This window comes from Protobothrops mucrosquamatus, unplaced genomic scaffold (genome assembly GCF_001527695.2).
Source record: "Protobothrops mucrosquamatus isolate PMUCROS unplaced genomic scaffold, P.Mucros_1.0 scaffold1306, whole genome shotgun sequence".
Lineage (NCBI taxonomy): Eukaryota > Metazoa > Chordata > Lepidosauria > Squamata > Viperidae > Protobothrops > Protobothrops mucrosquamatus.
Window position 1 is genome coordinate 78356 of NW_015387507.1, and position 19215 is coordinate 97570.

Consider the following 19215-nt stretch of genomic DNA (forward strand, 5'->3'; position numbering starts at 1 on the left):
ATCTATCTATCTATCTATCTATCGTCTTTATTGTTGTTGTTGTTAGTTGCGAAGTCGTGTCCGACCCATCGCGACCCCATGGACAACGTTCCTCCAGGCCTTCCTGTCCTCTACCATCTTCTGGAGTCCATTGAAGCTCACGCCTACTGCTTCAGTGACTCCATCCAGCCACCTCATTCTCTGTCGTCCCCTTCTTCTCTTGCCCTCCATCTTTCCCAGCATTAGGCTCTTCTCCGGTGAGTCTTGATTAGGTGGCCAATATCTCCAACATGCTTTCCTTCTCTTTTTCCTAGAAAAATGACCCTGTGAGGTGGGCTGGGCTGAGAGAGACAGAGGGAGTGATTGGTCCAAAGTCACTTAGGCTTTCACATCTAAGGCATGGGTAGAAGTCACAGCTTCTTGGTAATTGCCCCAAAGTCACCCAGCCAGCTTTTGTGCCTGAGGCAGGACTAGAACTCACCACCTCCTGGTAATTGGCCCAAAGCCACCCAGTCGGCTTTCACGCCTAGGGCGGGATTAGAACTCTCAGTCTCCTGGTGATTGGCCCAAAGTCACCCAGTTGGCTTTCATGGCTAAGGAGAGACTAGAACTCACCGTCTCCAGGTCATTGGCCCAAAGTCACCTAGCTGCTTTCATGTGGGTCTCACCCATTTCTTGCCCCTGTTTTTTTTTTGGTTTTTTTTTGCCTCCGCAGGCCGGGAACGTCGTGACGGGCGAAATGGTGGAGGAACTCATTTTGTCAGGCGCCGACATCATCAAAGTGGGGATCGGACCAGGTAATGGTGGCGCCTGGCAGAGTCGGCCTTCTGCTTACATCTATCTGGGCTAAAAATTTCAGTCTAGATTGCCCCTGCTGAAGAGCTGGGGACCATTAGATTCTTGCTAGGGATCTTCCTGGCTTAATCCTGGCTTGTTTCAGGCTCAGTTTGTACCACCCGCAAGAAGACCGGGGTGGGCTACCCCCAACTCAGCGCCGTCATGGAGTGTGCGGACGCTGCCCACGGTCTCGGGGGACACATCATCTCGGTGAGAAAGTGAAACCTGCTACTTAACCGTGTTTGAGTTCGAGCCACAGCAATCTGTCGATCGAGGTCTCCAATCTTGGCAACTTGAAGACCTGTGGACTTCAACTCCCAGAATTCCCCAGCCGGCCATGCCTGTTTTTTTTTTCCCCCTCCTATCCCTTAAAGCGGGGAGATTGGAGAGGAAGGGATTATGAGAGAGTAAGTGGACTTCAACTCCCAGAATTCCCCAACCGGCCACGTCTGGTTTTTTTTTCTCCTATCCCTTAAAGTGGGGAGATTGGAGAGGAAGGGATTATGAGAGAGTAAGTGGACTTCAACTCCCAGAATTCCCCAGCCGGCCACGCCTGTTTTTTTTCTTCTCCTATCCCTTAAAGCAGGGAGATTGGAGAGGAAGGGATTATAAGAGAGTAAGCGGGACTACGATGAGTATGCTGGCTGGGGAATTCTGGGAGTTGAAGTCCACAGGTCTTCAAGTTGCCAGGATTGGAGATCTGTTGTATTCCTGGAAGGGGACAAGTTACCAGAGACTTTAGTAACGTTTTATAGAATAAAAGTGTTGGATAAAGGAAAGAACGTGTTTATATTGGAATCGAGTGGCTTTCTTTGTCTTTTGATATCATTTTCAGGGTTTCCTTCTCTGTTGCTGTACAAGCCGGCTTAAGAATCCTTGTTCATCTGGGCCAGAGGTAGGCAACCTTGGCTCTTTTATGACTTGTGGACTTCAACTCCCAGAATTCCTGAGTCAGCCATGCTGAGGGAAAAGGGAGAGGTTTCCAAGCTGAGCCATGCTGGCTCAGGAATTCTGGGAGTTGAAGTCCACCAGTCATAAAAGAGCCGAGGTTGCCTACCCCTGATCTGGGCAAACAGTATAATTCTCACAAGTCCAGCACAATCATTGCTTCACGCAACCTCCTCTTTGTCTGACTCATATTTATATTATCCTTGAGGACTAGAATCTTGCTCTGCCTGTTCCTTTGCACGCCTTTGCACGAGTTGATGTCTGCTTAGGATGGAGGCCTTAAATAAAATACAGGCAGGTTAACTTTCCGTTCTCTTTTCTGCAGGATGGAGGCTGCCATTGTCCAGGGGATGTGGCCAAAGCTTTTGGTAAAATCCCATTTTCCATATTCTGCTGGTTAAGTTTGTTGAGGTAGTGCTGGGGCGATACAGGCCGTCCTCGACTTACGACAGCAATTGAGACTATACTTTCCGCCGTTAAGCAGGGCAGTTAAGCGAGCACGCCCAATTTTGTGACCTTTCCTGCCACGGCGGTTAAGCAAAATCACTGCCGTTTTTAAGTGAGTCAGGCGGTCGTTAAGCGAATCCGGGATCCCCTGTTGCTTGTCGGAAGCTGGCTGGGAAGGTCACAAATGGGGATCACGTGAGCCTGGGAGGCTGCAACCGTCGTAAATCCATGCCAGTCGCCAGCCGCCTCAAATTTGATGTAGGGATGCCGCGACGGTCGTAAGTGCGAGGACCGTTACTAAGCCACTTTTCCCAGGTGCTGTTGTAACCTTGGTCACCAAAGGGATGGTTGTTAAGTCGAGGACTAGCCTGTACGGGTTAGTCCTCGACTTACGACCATAATTGAGCCCAAAATTTCTGTCCCTAAGCAAGACAGTTACTACCGTGTTTCCCCGAAAATAAGACCGGTCATAAGTCCCTTTTTTTCAGCACCGTTGTCACTTCGAACGGTCACTATATGAACTGTTGTAAGTTGAGGACTGCCTGTGTATGTATGTATGTATATATGTGTGTATCTGTGTATATGTATATCTATTTCTATCATCTATCTATCATTTATCATCTATCTATATCATCTACATCTATCTATCTAAGCTATATATCCATCCATCCCACCCACCCACCCACCCACCTCTATCTATCTATCTATCTATCTATCTATCTATCTATCTATCTATCTATCTATCTATCTATCTATCTATCTATCTATCTATCTATCTATCTATCTCTATCTCTCTATATATCTATCTAGCTTCTGTCTTCTATATCTGTCTGTCTATCCATCCATATCTATCTATCTATCTAATCTATCATCTCTCTCTATATATCTATCTAGCTTCTATATCTGTCTATCTGTCTATCCATCCATATCTATCTATCTATCTATCTAATCCAGTGGTTCTCAACCTGTGGGTCGGGACCCCATTTGGGGTCGATCAACCATTTCATGGGGGTCGCCAAGCAAGGCTGTCCGCCATTTTTTTGTCCGCCATTTTTTTTGTCTGCCATTTTTCCCCCCTTTTCCGGCGGGTGCCTTAGCTCCCTTGGGCTGGGCCAGCTGGTGGTCGGCCTGCTCCGTCTCTGCCGTTTGCCAGCTACGCCTCGGCCGGCGCAGGGGGCGGAACCACGCATGCGCGGCGCTCCCGGGCAGGGAAAGTCCTCGACTTACGACCGGTTGGGTAGTCCTCGACTTACGACCGGTTTAGTCCTCGACTTACGACCGGTTTAGTCCTCGACTTATGACCGGTTGGGGTCGCAGCATTAAAAAGGTTGAGAACCACTGATCTAATCTATCTATCATCTCTCCATATATATATCTATCTAGCTTCTATCTTCTATATCTGTCTGTCTGTCTGTCTGTCTGTCTATCCATCCATATCTATCTATCTATCTATCTATCTATCTATCTATCTATCTATCTATCTATCTATCTATCTATCTATCTATCTATCTATCTATCATCTATCTATCCCATCCATCCATCCATCCATCCTTCCATCCATCCATCCATCCATCCATCCATCCATCCATCCATCCATCCATCCATCCATCCATCCCTCCCTCCCTCCCTCCCTCCCTCCCTCCCTCCCTCCATCTATCTATCTATCTATCTATCTATCTATCTATCTATGCTTCTTGGGCGGGAGAGCCGCTTGCTCTGCCTGCATAATCTGAATTGTGCCCCACAGGCGCCGGTGCAGACTTTGTGATGGTGGGAGGCATGTTGGCTGGACACACCGAATCTGGGGGGGACCTGATTGAAAAGGAAGGCAAGAAATACAAGCTTTTTTACGGCATGAGCTCCGAGGTGTCTATGAAGAAATACGCCGGAGGCGTAGCCGACTATCGGTACGGAAGCCGGAAGCGGTTAACGTTAATGGTTACACTTTTAAGACTCGCGGACTTCAACTCCCAGCATTCCCCAACCAGCATCATAGAGTCTATAGGGCTAGAAGGGACCTTGGAGGTCTGCCATCGGAGGACTTTCCTGTAGCGCCCCTCTCTCGGCGATAGCAGGAAACGGTCCATTATTGGATTCCCATCCCTTCCACCACCATGGTGGATTTCCACCTGGGAAGGATCCCTGCTTCTCCCAATCTATTCCAGGAGGAGCAAGACAGTAGGATCCATTCCCAAGTGACGAAGAGATGTGTTTTCCAGGCAGTTCCCCTCTGCTTAATTTGAATCTTGACACAGATCAGGGGCTGAGACTAGACCAGGGGTCTGCAAACTCAGCCACTTTAAGACTTGCGGACTTCAACTCCCAGCATTCCCTAACCAGCATCATAGAGTCATCGGGCTGGAAGGGACCTTGGAGGTCTGCCAGTGGAGGACTTTCCTGCAATGCCCCTTTTCCTTTTCTTTAAGGTTTACAAAAAAACCCCTAAAAAAACCTAAAATTCATAAAAAAATCATTCCACACAGTGCAACCTAAAAGTTCGAAATGGCTATTCCAGTTCTCCCTTAATTCTTTGTTAGCAATCCAAATTTTGAAAACATATGTATGTATGTATATATATGTATATATGTTATCTTGAGTTTGGTGCACCCTGTCGGCCCAAATATGTATATGTGTATGTATGTGTATGTATATATATGTATGTGCATATATATATGCGTATATATGTATGTTTATATATGTATATGTATGTATATGTATATGTATATATGAGTTAATAGAAAAATATAAATGGGAAGGAGAAAGGGAAGAACTTTCACCCTGGATCCCATTGGTAGCCTAGACCAGGAGTCTCTAATCTCAGCCTCTTAAAAGAGTTGTGGACTTCAACTCCCAGAATTCCCCAGCCAGCCACGCAGACCCCTGCCCTAAAAGAGCTAGCCGATCATAGAGTCACAGGGCTGGAAGGGACCTGGGAGGTCCGCCAGGGGAGGACCTTCCTTGCAACGCCCGCTCCTCCCTCTTCCTCCCGCAGGGCCTCCGAAGGCAAAGTGGTGGAGGTGCCCTTCAAGGGGGACGTGGAGCACACCTTGAGGGACATCCTGGGCGGGATCCGCTCCACCTGCACCTACGTGGGCGCCGCCAAGCTGAAGGAGCTCAGCCGCCGGACCACCTTCATCCGCGTCACCCAGCAAGTGAACCCCATCTTTGGGGGGCAGGATCAGCCTTGAGGGGGGGCCCCTGCTCCCTTCCCCCCCCCCGGGGCTGATGGGGAAATCAAAGTTTCCTTTAGAAACACGCCGATTCCTCCATGGTGGAGAAGCCAGCGCTACTTCTTCCTCTTGTTCCGAGGGCGACAAGCCTCCATTTCTCACTCTTCCATTCCGTGGAAGACACTCCCTGCCAGTAGCACTGATGACGTTCCCTAGTTGGGTCATGAAACGTCTGCAAGGAAGCCACCAAGCTCAGAGAGCACCAAGGACCCCCCAGTCCTCTTCCTGTCTTTCCCTCCTCCTCCCACACTCCCTTCTAGCACTGATGATGTTCCCTAGTTGGGTCATGAAACGTCTGCAAGAAAACCACCAAGCTCAGAGAGCGCCAAGGATCCCACTCTTCTCCTCTTCCTCGCCCTGTCTTTCCCTCCTCCTCCTCTCTGCAAACCCCAAGCACTGATGATGTTCCCTAGTTGGATCATGAAACGTCTGCAAGAAAACAAGCCAAGCTCAGAGACCACCAAGGACCCCTCAATTCTCCTCCTCCTCTCCACAAACCTCACTCCTAACATAGATGATGTTACCTAGTTAGGTCATGAAATGTCTACAAGAAAACAACCAAGCTCAGAGAGCACCAAGGACCCTACACTCCTCTTCCTCCTCCTCCTCTTCCTCTCTCCAAACCCCACTCCCTTCTAACACTGATGATGTTCCCTAGTTGGGTCATGAGACATCTGCAAGAAAACAGGCTCAGAGACCACCAAGGACCCCACAGTCCTTCTCCTCCTCCTCCCTTGTAGCACTGATGACGTTCCCTCGTTGGGTCACGAAACATCCGCAAGAAAGTAACCCAGCTCGGAGAGTTCCCCCCCCCCAAGGACCCCGCCGAGAAAGGCATTTGCAAACACTTTTATTTTTCCAAGGCTTTCAAACATTCCAGTTCCCAAAGGCGCCTCGACCGGTCAGGGTCCCGCCCTTCACGTTCCCGAGACGAACTCCCGAAACGCGTGAGCCGTTCGACGCGCCGCCTCGGCCGTAGACAAAATGAGCTCCGCCATCAACTCCTCTTCCATCCTCCGGATGAAACCAAGTCCAAGTTTTTATCGTGTTTTCTGAATAAAGTTCTAAAATCGCCGGCGAATGCTGGGCTTCGGAAGTCTCTGTCGGAGGGGACAGCCGGAGACGTTCAATCACAACGGAGAACTATTCAACCTTGAAGGAAATTTTTTAAAAAAGCTGAAATGTTAAAATGAGGCAGGACGAGCCACCGCCAGGGCCTATCCTTGTCCCCAAACTAGTCTTCCCAGGCACCCTTCGTTGTTAACGGGTGCTGAACTGGCGAGCAATCGTTCCCTTCTCAGTTTCAGGAGCGCCCGGAAACAACGGCAGGTAAATCTTTGCCCCCGCCCCCCTCAAGCCAGTGTTCTCCATTGTGGGACACTGCAGCTGTGGTGGCCTTCAACTTAAATAGAGGTAGTCCTCGACTTAACGGCAGTCCGTTTAGTGAGTGTTCAAAGTGATTGTTCTGTCCCAGCCTACGTGAGTCCTTGTTAAACTCACAAGGAGAAACTCCTCTTCCAACAAGCAGGCTGGAACTGCAGGAAAAAAAACCAATCCCCTTTTATTATTCACAGACCTGAGTCAATGTCCAAGGCAAACAAACACAGTTCACAGAAACTCGATCTCCAACACAAACGTTTGCCTTTGGCAACCAGCACCTCCCACACCTTCCCTTTTAATATTCAGCCAAGGCATGGCTTCCTAACGCCTTCTTCTTTGTCTTTGGAGCCACCCCATTGCATTCCTCTGTCCTACTCGCTTCTCCTGCCTGTGCCTTCATGCATCTGTGATTTGTCCCAGCTGTTCTTCATCACTGTCCAACTCAGGCTCCCAGCACAGCTGTGTCTCAGCCTGAGTGCAGTAGAAGGGCCAGGCTACTCGTCCGACTGTAAGTCTTGGAGCTCCTCAGAGCCTTCCTCTGATGTCACTTTCGGCCCCTCCTCATCCTCCTCTGATTCCTCAGACTCAGCTGCCGGGTCCACTGGCTGGCGAGGAATCATAACAGTTATAGCTGTGCTGCGATCGTCATAAATGAGTCAGTTGCACAAGCGTCTAAATTTGGATCGCGCGACCGCAGGGATGCTGCCAGTTAAATTTTTCACGCTTAACGACCGTTGCAGCATCCCTGCGGTCACGAGATCCAAATTCAGACGCTTGTGCAACTGACTCATATTTATGACGGTCGCAGCGTCCCGGCGTTCCCGCGATCCCCCTTTTTGCGACCTTCAGACAAGCGACGGTCGACGGGAAAGCCAGATTCGCTTAACAACCGGGCGGCTGGTTTTAATGACCGTTGTGATGCCCTTAGCGCCCCTGCGCAGCGAGGACGGTCGCAAAACGGGGCCGAGCTCACGGAGGAACGGTCTCGCTTCGCAATGGAAAAGACGGGCTCAGCGGCGGTCGGAAGCGGAGGAGGGACTGTCGATTCCCATCCCTCACATCAGGGCAAACGTGGCGGAAGCTGAGGAACCGCCTGGCCAGAAACGTCGAGATTGCGCGTTGTCTCAAGTTAAGCAATTTTGAAAGGTGCGCGGGTGTCACTCACGGGCTGCTGCTGTCCCTGAGGTGCTCCTGAAAAGTGGGGATGAGGGTGCGGTGACGGGTGGCCTGGTATTCGCCCTGGTGGGGTGGGGGGGTGGAGGGAAAAGGGAGGAACACTTGAGTATCCGGCCTCAAGGAGACGCCATCTCACCCCGGGGTGGGGCAGTGTGGCGCAGTGGTTAAAGTACAGGGTTGCAGGCTCTGCCCCCCTGCCAGCAGTTCGATCCTGACTGGCTTGGGGTGGACTCAGCCTTCCCATCCTGAGGACTCAGGTTTGGGGGGGTGGGGAGAAGAGACTGACTCTGTAAACCGCTTAGAGGGGGCTGTGAAGCATTATGAAGCGGTGTATAAGTGTGTGTGCTTTTGCTCCTTTCCTTCCTTCCTTCCTTCCTTCCTGTTTTCATTTCCTTCCTTCCTTCTCATTTCCTTCTCTCCTTCCTTCCTTCCTCCTTTTCATTCCATCTCCTTTTTCTTTCTCCTTCCTTCGTTCCCTTCCTGCCTGTTTTTCCTTCTTTCTCGTTTCCTTCTTTCCTTCCTTCCTCTTTCTCATTCCATCTCCTTCTCGTTTCCTTTCCTTCCTCCTTCTCAATCCATCTCCTTCCTTCCCATTCCACTTCCTTCCTTCCTTCCCATTCCATTTCCTTCCTTCCTTCCTCCCCTTCCCTTCCCAATGGTTAGAATTCAGTATTGCAGGCTAACTCTGCCGACTGCCAGCAGTTCAGTCCTGACCCAGCCTTCCGAGGTCGGTAAAATGAGGACCCAGATTGTTTGGGGTGGGGCAATATGCTGACTCTTTAAGCAGCCAAGCTCAGAGAGCACCAAGGACCCCACAATCCTCCTCCTCCTCCTCTATTCCACAAACCCCTCCTCCCTTCTAGCACTGATGATGTTACCTAGTTGGGTCATGAAACGTCTGCAAGGAAACAACCAAGCTCAGAGAACACCAAGGACCTCACATTCTAAGGGGTGACCGTGGCTTTAACGCCAAGCAGTCCAGGCCTTCAGCAGGTAACCCAAGACTGTTTTGCCCCTCTGTTCATCCTCTTGGTCTTAATCCCGCCCGCTACCCAACCATCGCTCAGCTTCTTGCTCACCTGGAAAGGGGAGGTGCTTCTTTCGCTTTCTGAATCTGGCACCAGATCATCAGCTGCATCCACAGAAAGAAAAAACAACAACAAAAAGAGATTTATTTCCAAGTCTTTACCCAGGGTTAGAGTCTAAATCAGGGGTAGGCCATCTTGGCTCTTTTATGACTCGTGGACTTCAACTCCCAGAATTCCTGAGCCAGCCACGCTGAAGGGAAAGGGAGAGGTTTCCAAGCTGAGCCATGTTGGCTCAGGAATTCTGGGAGTTGAAGTCCACAAGTCATAAAAGAGCCATAGTTCCCTCACGCTGACTCAAGAATTCTGGGAGTTGAAGTCCACAAGTCATGAAGGGGCGAAGATTGCCTACCCCCGGTCTAATGAAGAGAAGAATGAGGGGTGACATGATAGCAGTGTTCCAGTATCTCAGGGGCTGCCCCAAAGAAGAGGGAGTCAAGCTATTCTCCAAAGCACCTGAAGGCAGGACAAGAAGCAACGGGTGGAAACTCACCAAGGAGAGAAGCAACCTGGAATTAAGGAGAAACTTCCTGACAGTGAGGACAATTAACCAGTGGAACAGCTGGCCACCAGAAATCAAGTGTTTTTCAACTGTAGCAACTTGAAAATGCGCGGACTTCAACTCCCAGAATTCCCCAGCCAGCAGGGGCGTCTTTTGAGAGCCGGCAGGAACGCCAAGGTCATTAACGCAGGGCGCTCGATGGAGAGGTGGACAGTCCCCGTAACAAGAAGTATTACTACAGGATGTGGTGAACACCCAGTGGGGTGGGGGGCGAGGGAATCCATTGTTTAATAAGCAAGCTTCCAAGTGGGAAAACCGGAGGTGGTTTTACTTCTTCGAGGCCGGGGGTCAGCAACCTCAAACACTCAAAGAGCCACTTGGACCCGTTTCCCAGAGAAAAGACTGGGAGCTGCAAATCTTGGGTGCATCCGTGCGCACGTGCGCATGAGAGGGAGGGAGCTTAATTGAAGAGTTTAATTAAAAAGAAATAGAAGCTGCTGTGCATGAGTTCTCTCTCTCTCTCCCTCTCTCTGATCTTCTGCTCACCTGGCAAGCTGGCTTCACGCTGTTCTCCGACAAGCTGACACACATTCTTATTGGGCTGGCTCTCTCCTGCCCTTGGTCTGCCAGTCCTATTCCCCCACTCAATTTGTGTGTGTGTGTGTGTGTGTGAGAGAGAGAGAGAGAGAGAGTGCTGCTGCTTCCTGCTTCTTGCTGAGACACAGCAAAGGCAGGAGCCCCACCCAATAAGCTTGTCAGCTTGTCTGAGAACAGTGTGAGGCCACTCTCTTTTTTACACACACACACACACACACAGAGAGAGCTGCTGCTTCCTGCTTCTTGCTGAGACGCAGCAAAGGCAGGACCCCCACCCAATAAGCTTGTCAGCTTGTTTGAGAACAGCGTGAGGCCACTCTCTTTTTTACACACACACACACACACACACACACACACACACACACACACACACACACACAGAGAGAGCTGCTGCTTCCTGCTTCTTGCTGAGACGCAGTATAGGCAGGAGCCCCGCCCAATAAGCTTGTCAGCTTGTCTGAGAACAGCGTGAGGCCACTCTCTTTTTTACACACACACACACAGAGAGAGGGAAGGGAATCACAAATGCCTCTGTCTCTGCAGATGGCGGAGGAGGCTGGGAGCCACAGGAGAAGGCTCAAAGAGCCAACTAACTGGTATTTATGACAGTGGCAGCGTCCCGGGGTCCTCTTTTGCAACCACCTGACAAGCAAAAAGTCAGGGGGGGAAAAGTCCGATTCATTTAACAACAGCGACTCAATGAACTGCAGTGACTCACTTAACAACCGCCTCAGGTGGGACTGGATTTGTACATTTGTGTTAACTCTGCAGGGTTGTTAAAGAGAGAGCTCTTGAAACCTACCCGTTTCCGAGTTGATTGAGGACGGTCTGTGCAATTCCCTGAAGATAACAAAGGGGATACGGTGAGTTATTTAAAAGCGGCAAGATTGGGAAAGAGAAATATAATCAAGGGAAGTCCTCGGCTTACGACCGTTGCTTCAGTGACCGTTCAAAGTTACAACGGCACTGAAAAAAGGGACTCCTTTTTCACACAACTGTTGCGGCATCCCCGCACGGTCACATGATCAAACGTCGGACACCCGGCAACCGACTCGTATTTATGACAGTTGCGGCGTCCTGGGGTGTGTGTGTGTGTCACACGATCCCCTTTTTGCGACCTTCTGATGAGCGACCTCAGTGGGGGAAGCTGGATCCTACTTAACAACCGTGTTACAGGTCGTCCTGAACTTACAACCGTTCCTCTGATGACTTTTTGAAGTTACAATACGGGACTTGTGATCCTTTTTCACAGCATCCTCCTGGTTACGAGATCAAAATCTGGCAAAATGACTCGTATTTGTGACGGCTGCAGCGTCCTGGTGTGTGTGTGTGTGTGATCCCCTTTTTGCAACCTCCCAACAAGACAAAATCAATGGGGAAAAATCAAATTCTCTCAACAACTGAGGGGGTTCCCTTAAGAACTGGGGCAAAAAAGGTCGCAAAAGGGGGAGAACACTTGTCTCGCTTAGCAACAGAGTTTGGTCGTAAGCAGAGGACCACCTGTGCAGGCTGATGCTTACCCTTCTGAGACGCAGGAAGGGGAATCCTCTCTTCGGCTCCTGCCCGGCTGTGGGGACAAAGGCGACGAGGGGGGGTCCTCATCCTCGCTCTGGCGTGGGGCGCTTGACGGATGGGGAGGGGTGGAGGGAGGCTCAGCACAGCCTAGGGGAGAAGGGAGCAGGTTAAGGGGCCACAGAAGACCCCCCACACCCCACCCTGCGGCTCCCGTAAAGACTTACCTGCAGGCTGGTATCCCACAGCGGCGAAGTACTGGTTTAGGATGGTGGCACTGGGTTGGGGAAGCTGGTGGGGGGTCTGGAGGCTGGCAGCCTCCAACAGCTGGGAAGAAAAGGGAGAGGGGAGGATTTTTTCCCCCCGTTTCCCCATCCAAGCCCACCCAGCCTGCCAAGGAAAGGATGCTGCGGATCCCGTCGGTTAAAGCACTCCAACAGGTGGAATATTCTGCCTCACCCCATCCAGAAGCTACAGCAGCCACCCCCTCTGGCCTTGAGAAAAGACGTTTGTGCAGCCTTGTGTGGGGAAGCCCAGAGTTGTGTGCGATCTGCGGGGCCGGTTTTTATTTTGGCTTGTATCTCGCCGTTACTATTTTAACCAATAACTCAAGGCGGTGAACGTATTTTAGCAGGCTTTTCTCCTCCTGTTTTCTGCAGGACAGCCACCCTGTGGGGTGGGTTGGGCTGAGAGGCAAGGACTGGCCTAACGTCACCCAGCTGGCTTTTGTGCCTAAGGTGGGACTAGAACTCACCGTCTCCTGGTGACTGGCCAAAAGTCATCCAGTCGGCTTTCATGCCTAAAGCGGGACTAGAACTCACTGTCTCCTGATGATTGGTTCAAAGTCACCCAGCTGGCTTTTGTGCCTAAGGCGGGACTAGAACTCACCGTCTCCTGGTGATTGGCCCAAAGACACCCAGCTGGCTTTCATGGCTAAGGCGGGACTAGAACTCACCGTTTCCTGGTGATTGGCCCAAAGTCAGCCAGCCGCCTTTCGTGCCTCAGGTGGGACTAGAACTCCCCGTCTCCTGGTGATTGGCCCAAAGTCACCCAGCCACCTTTCATGCCTAAGGCGGGACTAGAACTCACTGTCTCCTGCTGATTGGCCCAAAGTCACCCAGCTAGCTTTCATGGCTAAGGAGGCACTGGAATTCCCAGTCTCCTGGTGACCACCATGCTCCTAACTCAACAACTGGCAGCGATTCACTTAACAATGGAGGGAAGAAAGGTTGTAAAATGGGGCAAAACTGACCAAACCGATGTTTCCACTTAGCAACGTAAACGTGGGGCTCCATGGTGGCTGTGAGTTGAGGATGGCCTGTAATTCATCCAGCTGAGGCTGGTGGCTTGGGGGAAGGAGGGGAGGGCTGCAAACCCCACGTGCTCTACCACAAAGCAGCAATGCCACTGCCCAAAGGGCCGTTTCTTTTCCCTCTCCCCCCCATCAGCTATCTTTCCGGCTCTTTTCACACACACCCTTTTCGTACCTGCTGGATTTGGGGCTCTGGGAGAACGTGTTCCAGCTGGCAGAGGTAATCGCAGAAGAGTTCCTCCACCACTTTCACGAAGGCTTCCCCGTAATCCGTTTCCAGGTATTCCTAAAAGCCACAAAAAAATAAACAAACAACAGGACAGTCTTTACTGAATACAGAATACCAGAGTTGGAAGGGACCTTGGAGGTCATCTAGTCCGACCCCTGCTCAAGCAGGAGACCCTAGACCAGGGGTAGGCAACCTTGGCTCTTTTATGACTGGTGGACTTCAACTCCCAGAATTCCTCAGCCAGCGTGAGGGAACTAGGACCCTTTTATGACTCGTGGACTTCAACTCCCAGAATTCCAGAGCCAGCCTGGCTCAGCATGGCAACCTCTCCCTTTCCCCTCAGCGTGACTGGCTCAGGAATTCTGGGAGTTGAAGTCCACCAGTCATAAAAGAGCCAAGGTTGCCTACCCCTAATCTAGGGGTATTGTGCTTTATCCAGCCCTATAGATTCACCTCTCATCCTAGGGCAGGGGTAGGCAACCTTGGCTCTTTTATGACTCGTGGACTTCAACTCCCAGAATTCCTGAGCCAGCCTGGCTCAGCTTGGAAACCTCTCCATTTCCCCTCAGCATGGCTGGCTCAGGAATTCTGGGACTTGAAGTCCACCAATCATAAAAGAGCCAAGGCTGCCTACCCCAGTTCTAGACTAACTGGGCAAAAGTAAAAAGCTGAGGCTGCGAGTTTCTTAGCTGGGTGGTACTGGGCTGAAAAGAGCGGGAAGATAACACCTTTTTTTCTTTTTTCCGTTTCACTTCTATGTTGATAATCTCAGTAAAAATTAGACAGAGTGAGAGATGGAGGAGGAGGAGGACAGAGAGAGGGGGGAGAGGATGGGAGAGAGAAAAGAGATAGACAGGTAGGGAGACATAGAGACAGAGAGAGAGAGGAAGAGAAAGAGAAGAAAGCAAGAGATAGAGGGAAAGACAGACAGAGGAAGACAGAGATGGTATAGATAGAGAAATAGAGAAGTGATATAGATTAGATACAAATAGAAGACAGATGATAGATAGATAGATAGATAGATAGATAGATAGATAGATAGATAGATAGATGATGGATGGATGATAGGTGGGTGGGATAGATGGATGAATAGACGGATGGATGGGATGGATGTATGGATAAATGGATGGGTGAATAGATAGATGGATGGTTGGATGGATAGATTAGATAAGATAGGTGGATGGATGGATAGATTAGATAAGATAGATAAGATAGACAGATAGACAAAGGGGTTCAGCCTTCTGTAGATACCCTTGTCCTCCCAGCCTTACCTGCACATAGATTTCCCTCTCGATGCAGTCACCCAGCAACCTCAGTACCAGGATTCTGAAGTTTTCTTGGGCTGTTCGTACCATCTTCAGGTCCTGAGCCGTCTACGGATGAAAAATAAAATAAAATCAGAGCGAGCGAGCGAGCGAGGCAGACAGACGGAATCTCCTCAAGGCCAAGGGGAATGGAGCTGTCCACAAAGGCTAGGTAGGATCCTTGCTACAAAGACAAGGGGAGACTGACTGCTTTGGCGTGGCTGGGCGGAGTCTCATTCTCTGGAAAGTAGCTGTCCACAGCATCGTAGATTTTCCCCTGGGGCTGATCTTCCTGCAGCAGGTTCATGACAATCTGGGCAAAAAACGAGAAAGCAAGAGGGGGCCCGTGGAGGACGATTCTGCCTAAAAGCCACCCGAGGGTATTTTTTTTTTCCATTCATAAAATTAATAAAAGTCTCCAACTGGCTCTCCCCACGAAATTCAAAACGAAGGAAGTGCAATGCGTTTCCTCAATCTGGGCCAGTTTGAAGCCTGCTGGACTTCAACTCCCAGAATTCCCCAGCCAGCACAGCTGGCTGGGGAATTCTGGGAGTTGAAGTCCAGCAGGCTTCAAAATGGCCCAGATGGAGAAAGACCCCATTCGTTGCTTCCCAAACCTGGTTAAGTGACCCCCCCCAAACGGGGAACAAGTGGGTCACGGACCCATCCCTCCCTCCAGTGCCCATCATCCCCTTCCCCGAGGAGCTCTGCTCGGTCCAGATCGGGAAGCTCACCCACCTTGGCCTGCAGACCCAGGCGCAGCTTGGCCAGGTGCTGGAAGGGCACCAGCTCGGGCGCCGCCTCCGCCACGCTCTCCAGGAAGGTCAGGACGCGCGGGAAGTCCCAGAAGCGGCGGCCGCGGATTACGTGCCAGGCGGCCGCGGCCACCACCCGCAGGGAGACGGCGGTGGCGGCGGCGGCTGCTGCTTCCTCGGCCGCCCGCTCCTCGCCCATAGAACGACCGCCTCGCAGCGAGGCGGACGTCCGACTAAGAGCCGAGGCGGCCGGGAGCTGCTTCTGCCGGCTCGGGCCACGCCCACCCCGGAGGCACGCCCCCTCTACCGCCGGACCCATTCCCTATTGGCGCTCCGGCCCTGGCCCACCGAAACCACGCCTTCCTCGCGCGCGTCCCCCGCCCCCTTCAGTCCCGCCCAATCCCCGCCTTCTTCGCGCGCGAGTCTACGTTGCCGACGTCAAGCCTCTCAGCGCAGGCCCCGCCTTCTGAAGTCCCGCCCCCTAGGCCACTGTCCCGCCTTCTTTGCGCGCCAGCCTGGCCTTCAGCGCTCAATTTACCCCCGCCCCCAGCGGAGGCCCCGCCCCTACATCGCCCGCCGCAATCCTCTCTCTTCCTGTAAAGGCCGCACAGCCCCAGGCCACGCCTTTTTTTGCGCTCCACTCCGCGGAGGCCCCGCCCCTTCGTCTTCGCGCTGTGGCCCCTCCCCAGCCGAGGCCACGCCCCTTAGAGCGCCCCTTCCCTACACCGGGGCACGCCCCCGATCCCGCCTTCTTTGTTGTCCGACCACTCAGCGGAGGCCCCGCCCCTAAAGCACCCGCCTCTCCTGATCCCGCCTTCTTTGCGCTCCAGCTGCACCGGCGGCAGCTCCGCCCCCCCAAAATGGCGCCCGGCCTTCACCGTCCAACAGACCCCTTTTGACAGCTTTACGCCCAAAACGGGCTTAGGCCCTGCCGCTCCCCTCCCTCCTCCGGCCCGCTTCTCCGCACACGGAAGGGCGAGCTACTTTCGAATAGGCCTCCCCTTCGGGACTCATCCCGGACCTCCGCTCCTCCCGCAGCTAAACTTCCGCTCTGTTGCCATGGAGACCCGCCTCGCGTCCCTCCCTACCGGCATCGTCACTTCCGGTTTAGGGGGAACGGACTCTCCCGTCCTCCGCTTGAGCGTCAGCGGCCCCTGGTGGTTGTTTGAGGGATAGCACCAGCAGGGCTTCCACCTTGTTGGTCTCCTAGGCGCTGATGGGAGTTGTAGTCCCGCGTGTCTGAGGCTCATGGGATTTAGGGACTGAGTTCATCCCCAACGTGGCTCCTTTTTTTTCATTTTATTTGGTTTCTGTCTGCCTTCCATTCCAAAACCCAAGGCGCCTTTGCATGGCAGGCTCTCCCTGCAGTTCTCCCCATAACGACAATCCTGCGAGGCAGGCTCGGCGCCAAAATCCCTGGGATTTTCCAAAGCTAATCTCCCCCTCCCAGGCATACTGGCCTGCAAAGCTGGTTTGTTGCCCTAAATTGGCTTTGTGCAAGAAGGGGGACTCTACCACAAGGCCAGAGTGCTTATTTTTCAACCTTGGCTACTTTAAGTTAGGTGGACTTCAACTCCCAGAATGCCCCAGCCAGCACAGCTGGCTGGGGCATTCTGGGAGTTGAAGACCACCTAGCTTTAAAGTTGCCAAGGTTGAGAATTGGTGCGTCAAAGCCTTTTCATTTTCACATAGGCAATTAGGAGGAAACTGTAAGAGATCAAATAATATCAGAAAATTGTTTAACTGCTATTCTTTGTAACGTGGGCGATATGAACATACAAATCCATCTATTTTAATGAACAATGGCCAAATGGCTTTTAGTAGTAGGGGCTTTGCCATTATGTTGGAAATGTAAAAAGGAAAGGGGCACTTATTTTCATGTTTGGTGGTTATGTAAGGAAGCACAGAGTTTTTGGTGTATGGTTTGGGAGTGGGTAACAGAAATGGGTATACAAAATATTCAATATAAACCTGAGACACTGTTATTAGGAATTCTTGAAAATAATGTTAGCAAAGAGGATATGTTTTTATTTACTCAAGTGGTTACAGCGGCAAGAATTATATTCGCTCAAAATTGGAAAACTATGGTGATACCTAGTAAGGAAAGCGTAATTCATAAAATTATGCATTGCGCAGAATTAGATAGGTTAACTAGAAGACTTAAAAATCAGGATAAAACGGTTTTTTACCAAATTTGGAACAAATTTTACAGATGGCGGGGGGAAAAGCAGGGAAGTTATTGTACTGAGATAATTCAAGATTGTGATTAAAGTGATGTTATTGTATAGGTTTTTCTCATTAGTAATTTATGGTAATAGTGAAATGAGATATATGTCAAATCTGTGTTACCATGTTCAATGTTTTTAATTTTTTGCTTTCAATAAAAAAATTTTTTTAAAAAAAAGAAGTATGGGCTTTGACACAGGCAGAATCATTACTTTGAAATCTGTCGGTTCTGTGGGAAGCTAGAAGTAACCGCAAGCAGGAGGAAATATAAAAACAAAGAGAAGGCTCATGTCAGCAACATGTCATGGTTAAACAGGCATATGAAATATAAGGGTTTTTTCCTGGGAGGGAATGAACTGAAATATATTCTGTTTAGGCGATTCGGATTAGCAGGTGGGCTGTTGAATTCGATAGGGGTGGTGGGGTGGGGACCAGCTTCGTGAGAGGATGTAAATATGTGCTTTTAAAAACTGTGTGTGTGGCTTAATCTCCTACGTGAGTTTAAGACCACCAGCTTTTGCCAAAGCTTTATTTCAATAAAACTCCGTTCCTGGAATCCCAAATGAGTTTGTTTGTCTTTGGAAACCTGAGCCGCGTTCCAAATGAAACCTTTTGAAAGGATCTGAGTAGGATCCGCCAGGTGGGTGACCCAGGGCCAGTCACCTTCTCCCAGCCCTAAGAAGGAGGCAATGGCAACCCAATTCTCGGGGGGAAAAAACCTGGCCAGCAAAAACCAGGATTCAATCAGATTCTGCTTGGAGATTCCTTCCACCTGGTCTCTCCTCTTCCCAGGGCTGGTGACCTTTGCGTGCAGGAGAAATCTAGAACACATCACCTCAAATCTATGGCGCTCGATTGCTTTGAGCACCGTATTTCTTGTTAGGGTGGTTTTATACATTTTTGGGACTGTGTTTCGTGTTCATTGTAAGCTGCCCAGGGTCAGGAAATGTGAGCTGGGCAGCTATAAAAACTGAAGCAATAAATTAAGTCGAACTGAAGCAATAAATTAAGTCGAACCCTTTTTAAAGTCCGCCAAGTTGGCAATTTTCTCCCGATTCTGGAGATCCGAAGGACACTTTGTACCGTGGGAAAAAATTCTTTTTTTTTTGTCTTATTCACCCCCTTTCACCTACACTGGACAATTTTATTTTATTTTCAGATGGGGCAGCTGTTTCTGGGCCTTTGGATTGTACGTAGAAAAACAAAACATCCCAGCTGAGGCTGTGAGCAAGAGAAAATTTCATTTGCCAGGGCCTCGAACAAAAATTCAATTCAACACGCAAGATTGCTCTCCTATAAGACATCTAATAATTATTACATATACAAGTTGTCCTCAATTTATGAACACAAATGAGCCTAAAATGTATGTTGCTAAGCGAGACATTTGTTAAGTGAGTTTTGCCCCATTTTACGATCTTTCTTGCCACAGTTGTTAAGTGAATCACTGCAGTTGAATGGGATGGGATGGGATGGGATGGAATGGAATGGAATGGAATGGAATAGAATAGAATAGAATAGAATAGAATAGAATAGAATAGAATATAGAATAATAAAGAATAGAATAGAATAGAATAGAATAGAATAGAATAGAATAGAATAGAATAGAATAGAATAGAATAGAATAGAACAATATATGGAATGGAATAGAAAATAGAGTAGAATAATAAAGAGTAGAATAGAATAGAATAGAATAGAA

General features: G+C 50.2%; 2 protein-coding genes across 2 annotated transcripts in view; one reads left to right on the top strand and one right to left on the bottom strand.

The window, feature by feature from the left end:
* GMPR2 (guanosine monophosphate reductase 2) overlaps nt 1–5399 on the top strand; it is a 14149-nt gene extending 8750 nt beyond the window's left edge. The window contains exons 5-9 of the mRNA XM_029285119.1: nt 695–776; nt 920–1026; nt 2090–2132; nt 3959–4118; nt 5204–5399. Coding sequence (XP_029140952.1) covers nt 695–776; nt 920–1026; nt 2090–2132; nt 3959–4118; nt 5204–5399 — 588 coding nt within the window. The remainder of the gene's footprint in view (nt 1–694; nt 777–919; nt 1027–2089; nt 2133–3958; nt 4119–5203) is intronic.
* An 875-nt stretch (nt 5400–6274) lies between these two features.
* TINF2 (TERF1 interacting nuclear factor 2) lies at nt 6275–15612 on the bottom strand. The gene is made up of 10 exons (XM_029285120.1): nt 15277–15612; nt 14747–14851; nt 14506–14607; nt 13181–13291; nt 11921–12020; nt 11702–11843; nt 10984–11021; nt 9077–9129; nt 7987–8060; nt 6275–6593 (listed from the first exon to the last, which is right to left on the bottom strand). The coding sequence occupies exons 1-10, from the start codon at nt 15610–15612 to the stop codon at nt 6572–6574; spliced, it is 1083 nt and encodes a 360-aa protein (XP_029140953.1). The 3' UTR covers nt 6275–6571.
* Between the last annotated feature and the right edge of the window lie 3603 nt (nt 15613–19215).

Excerpts from the sequence above, each read along its gene's own strand:
- TINF2 (XM_029285120.1), bottom strand. The coding sequence starts at position 15,612 with ATGGGTCCGGCGGTAGAGGGGGCGTGCCTCCGGGGTGGGCGTGGCCCG. Across the intron at positions 14,852-15,276 it reads GCCTGGGTCTGCAGGCCAAG|ATTGTCATGAACCTGCTGCA; the intron begins GTGGGTGAGCTT and ends TTTTTTGCCCAG. Across the intron at positions 13,292-14,505 it reads AGAGGGAAATCTATGTGCAG|GAATACCTGGAAACGGATTA; the intron begins GTAAGGCTGGGA and ends TGTGGCTTTTAG.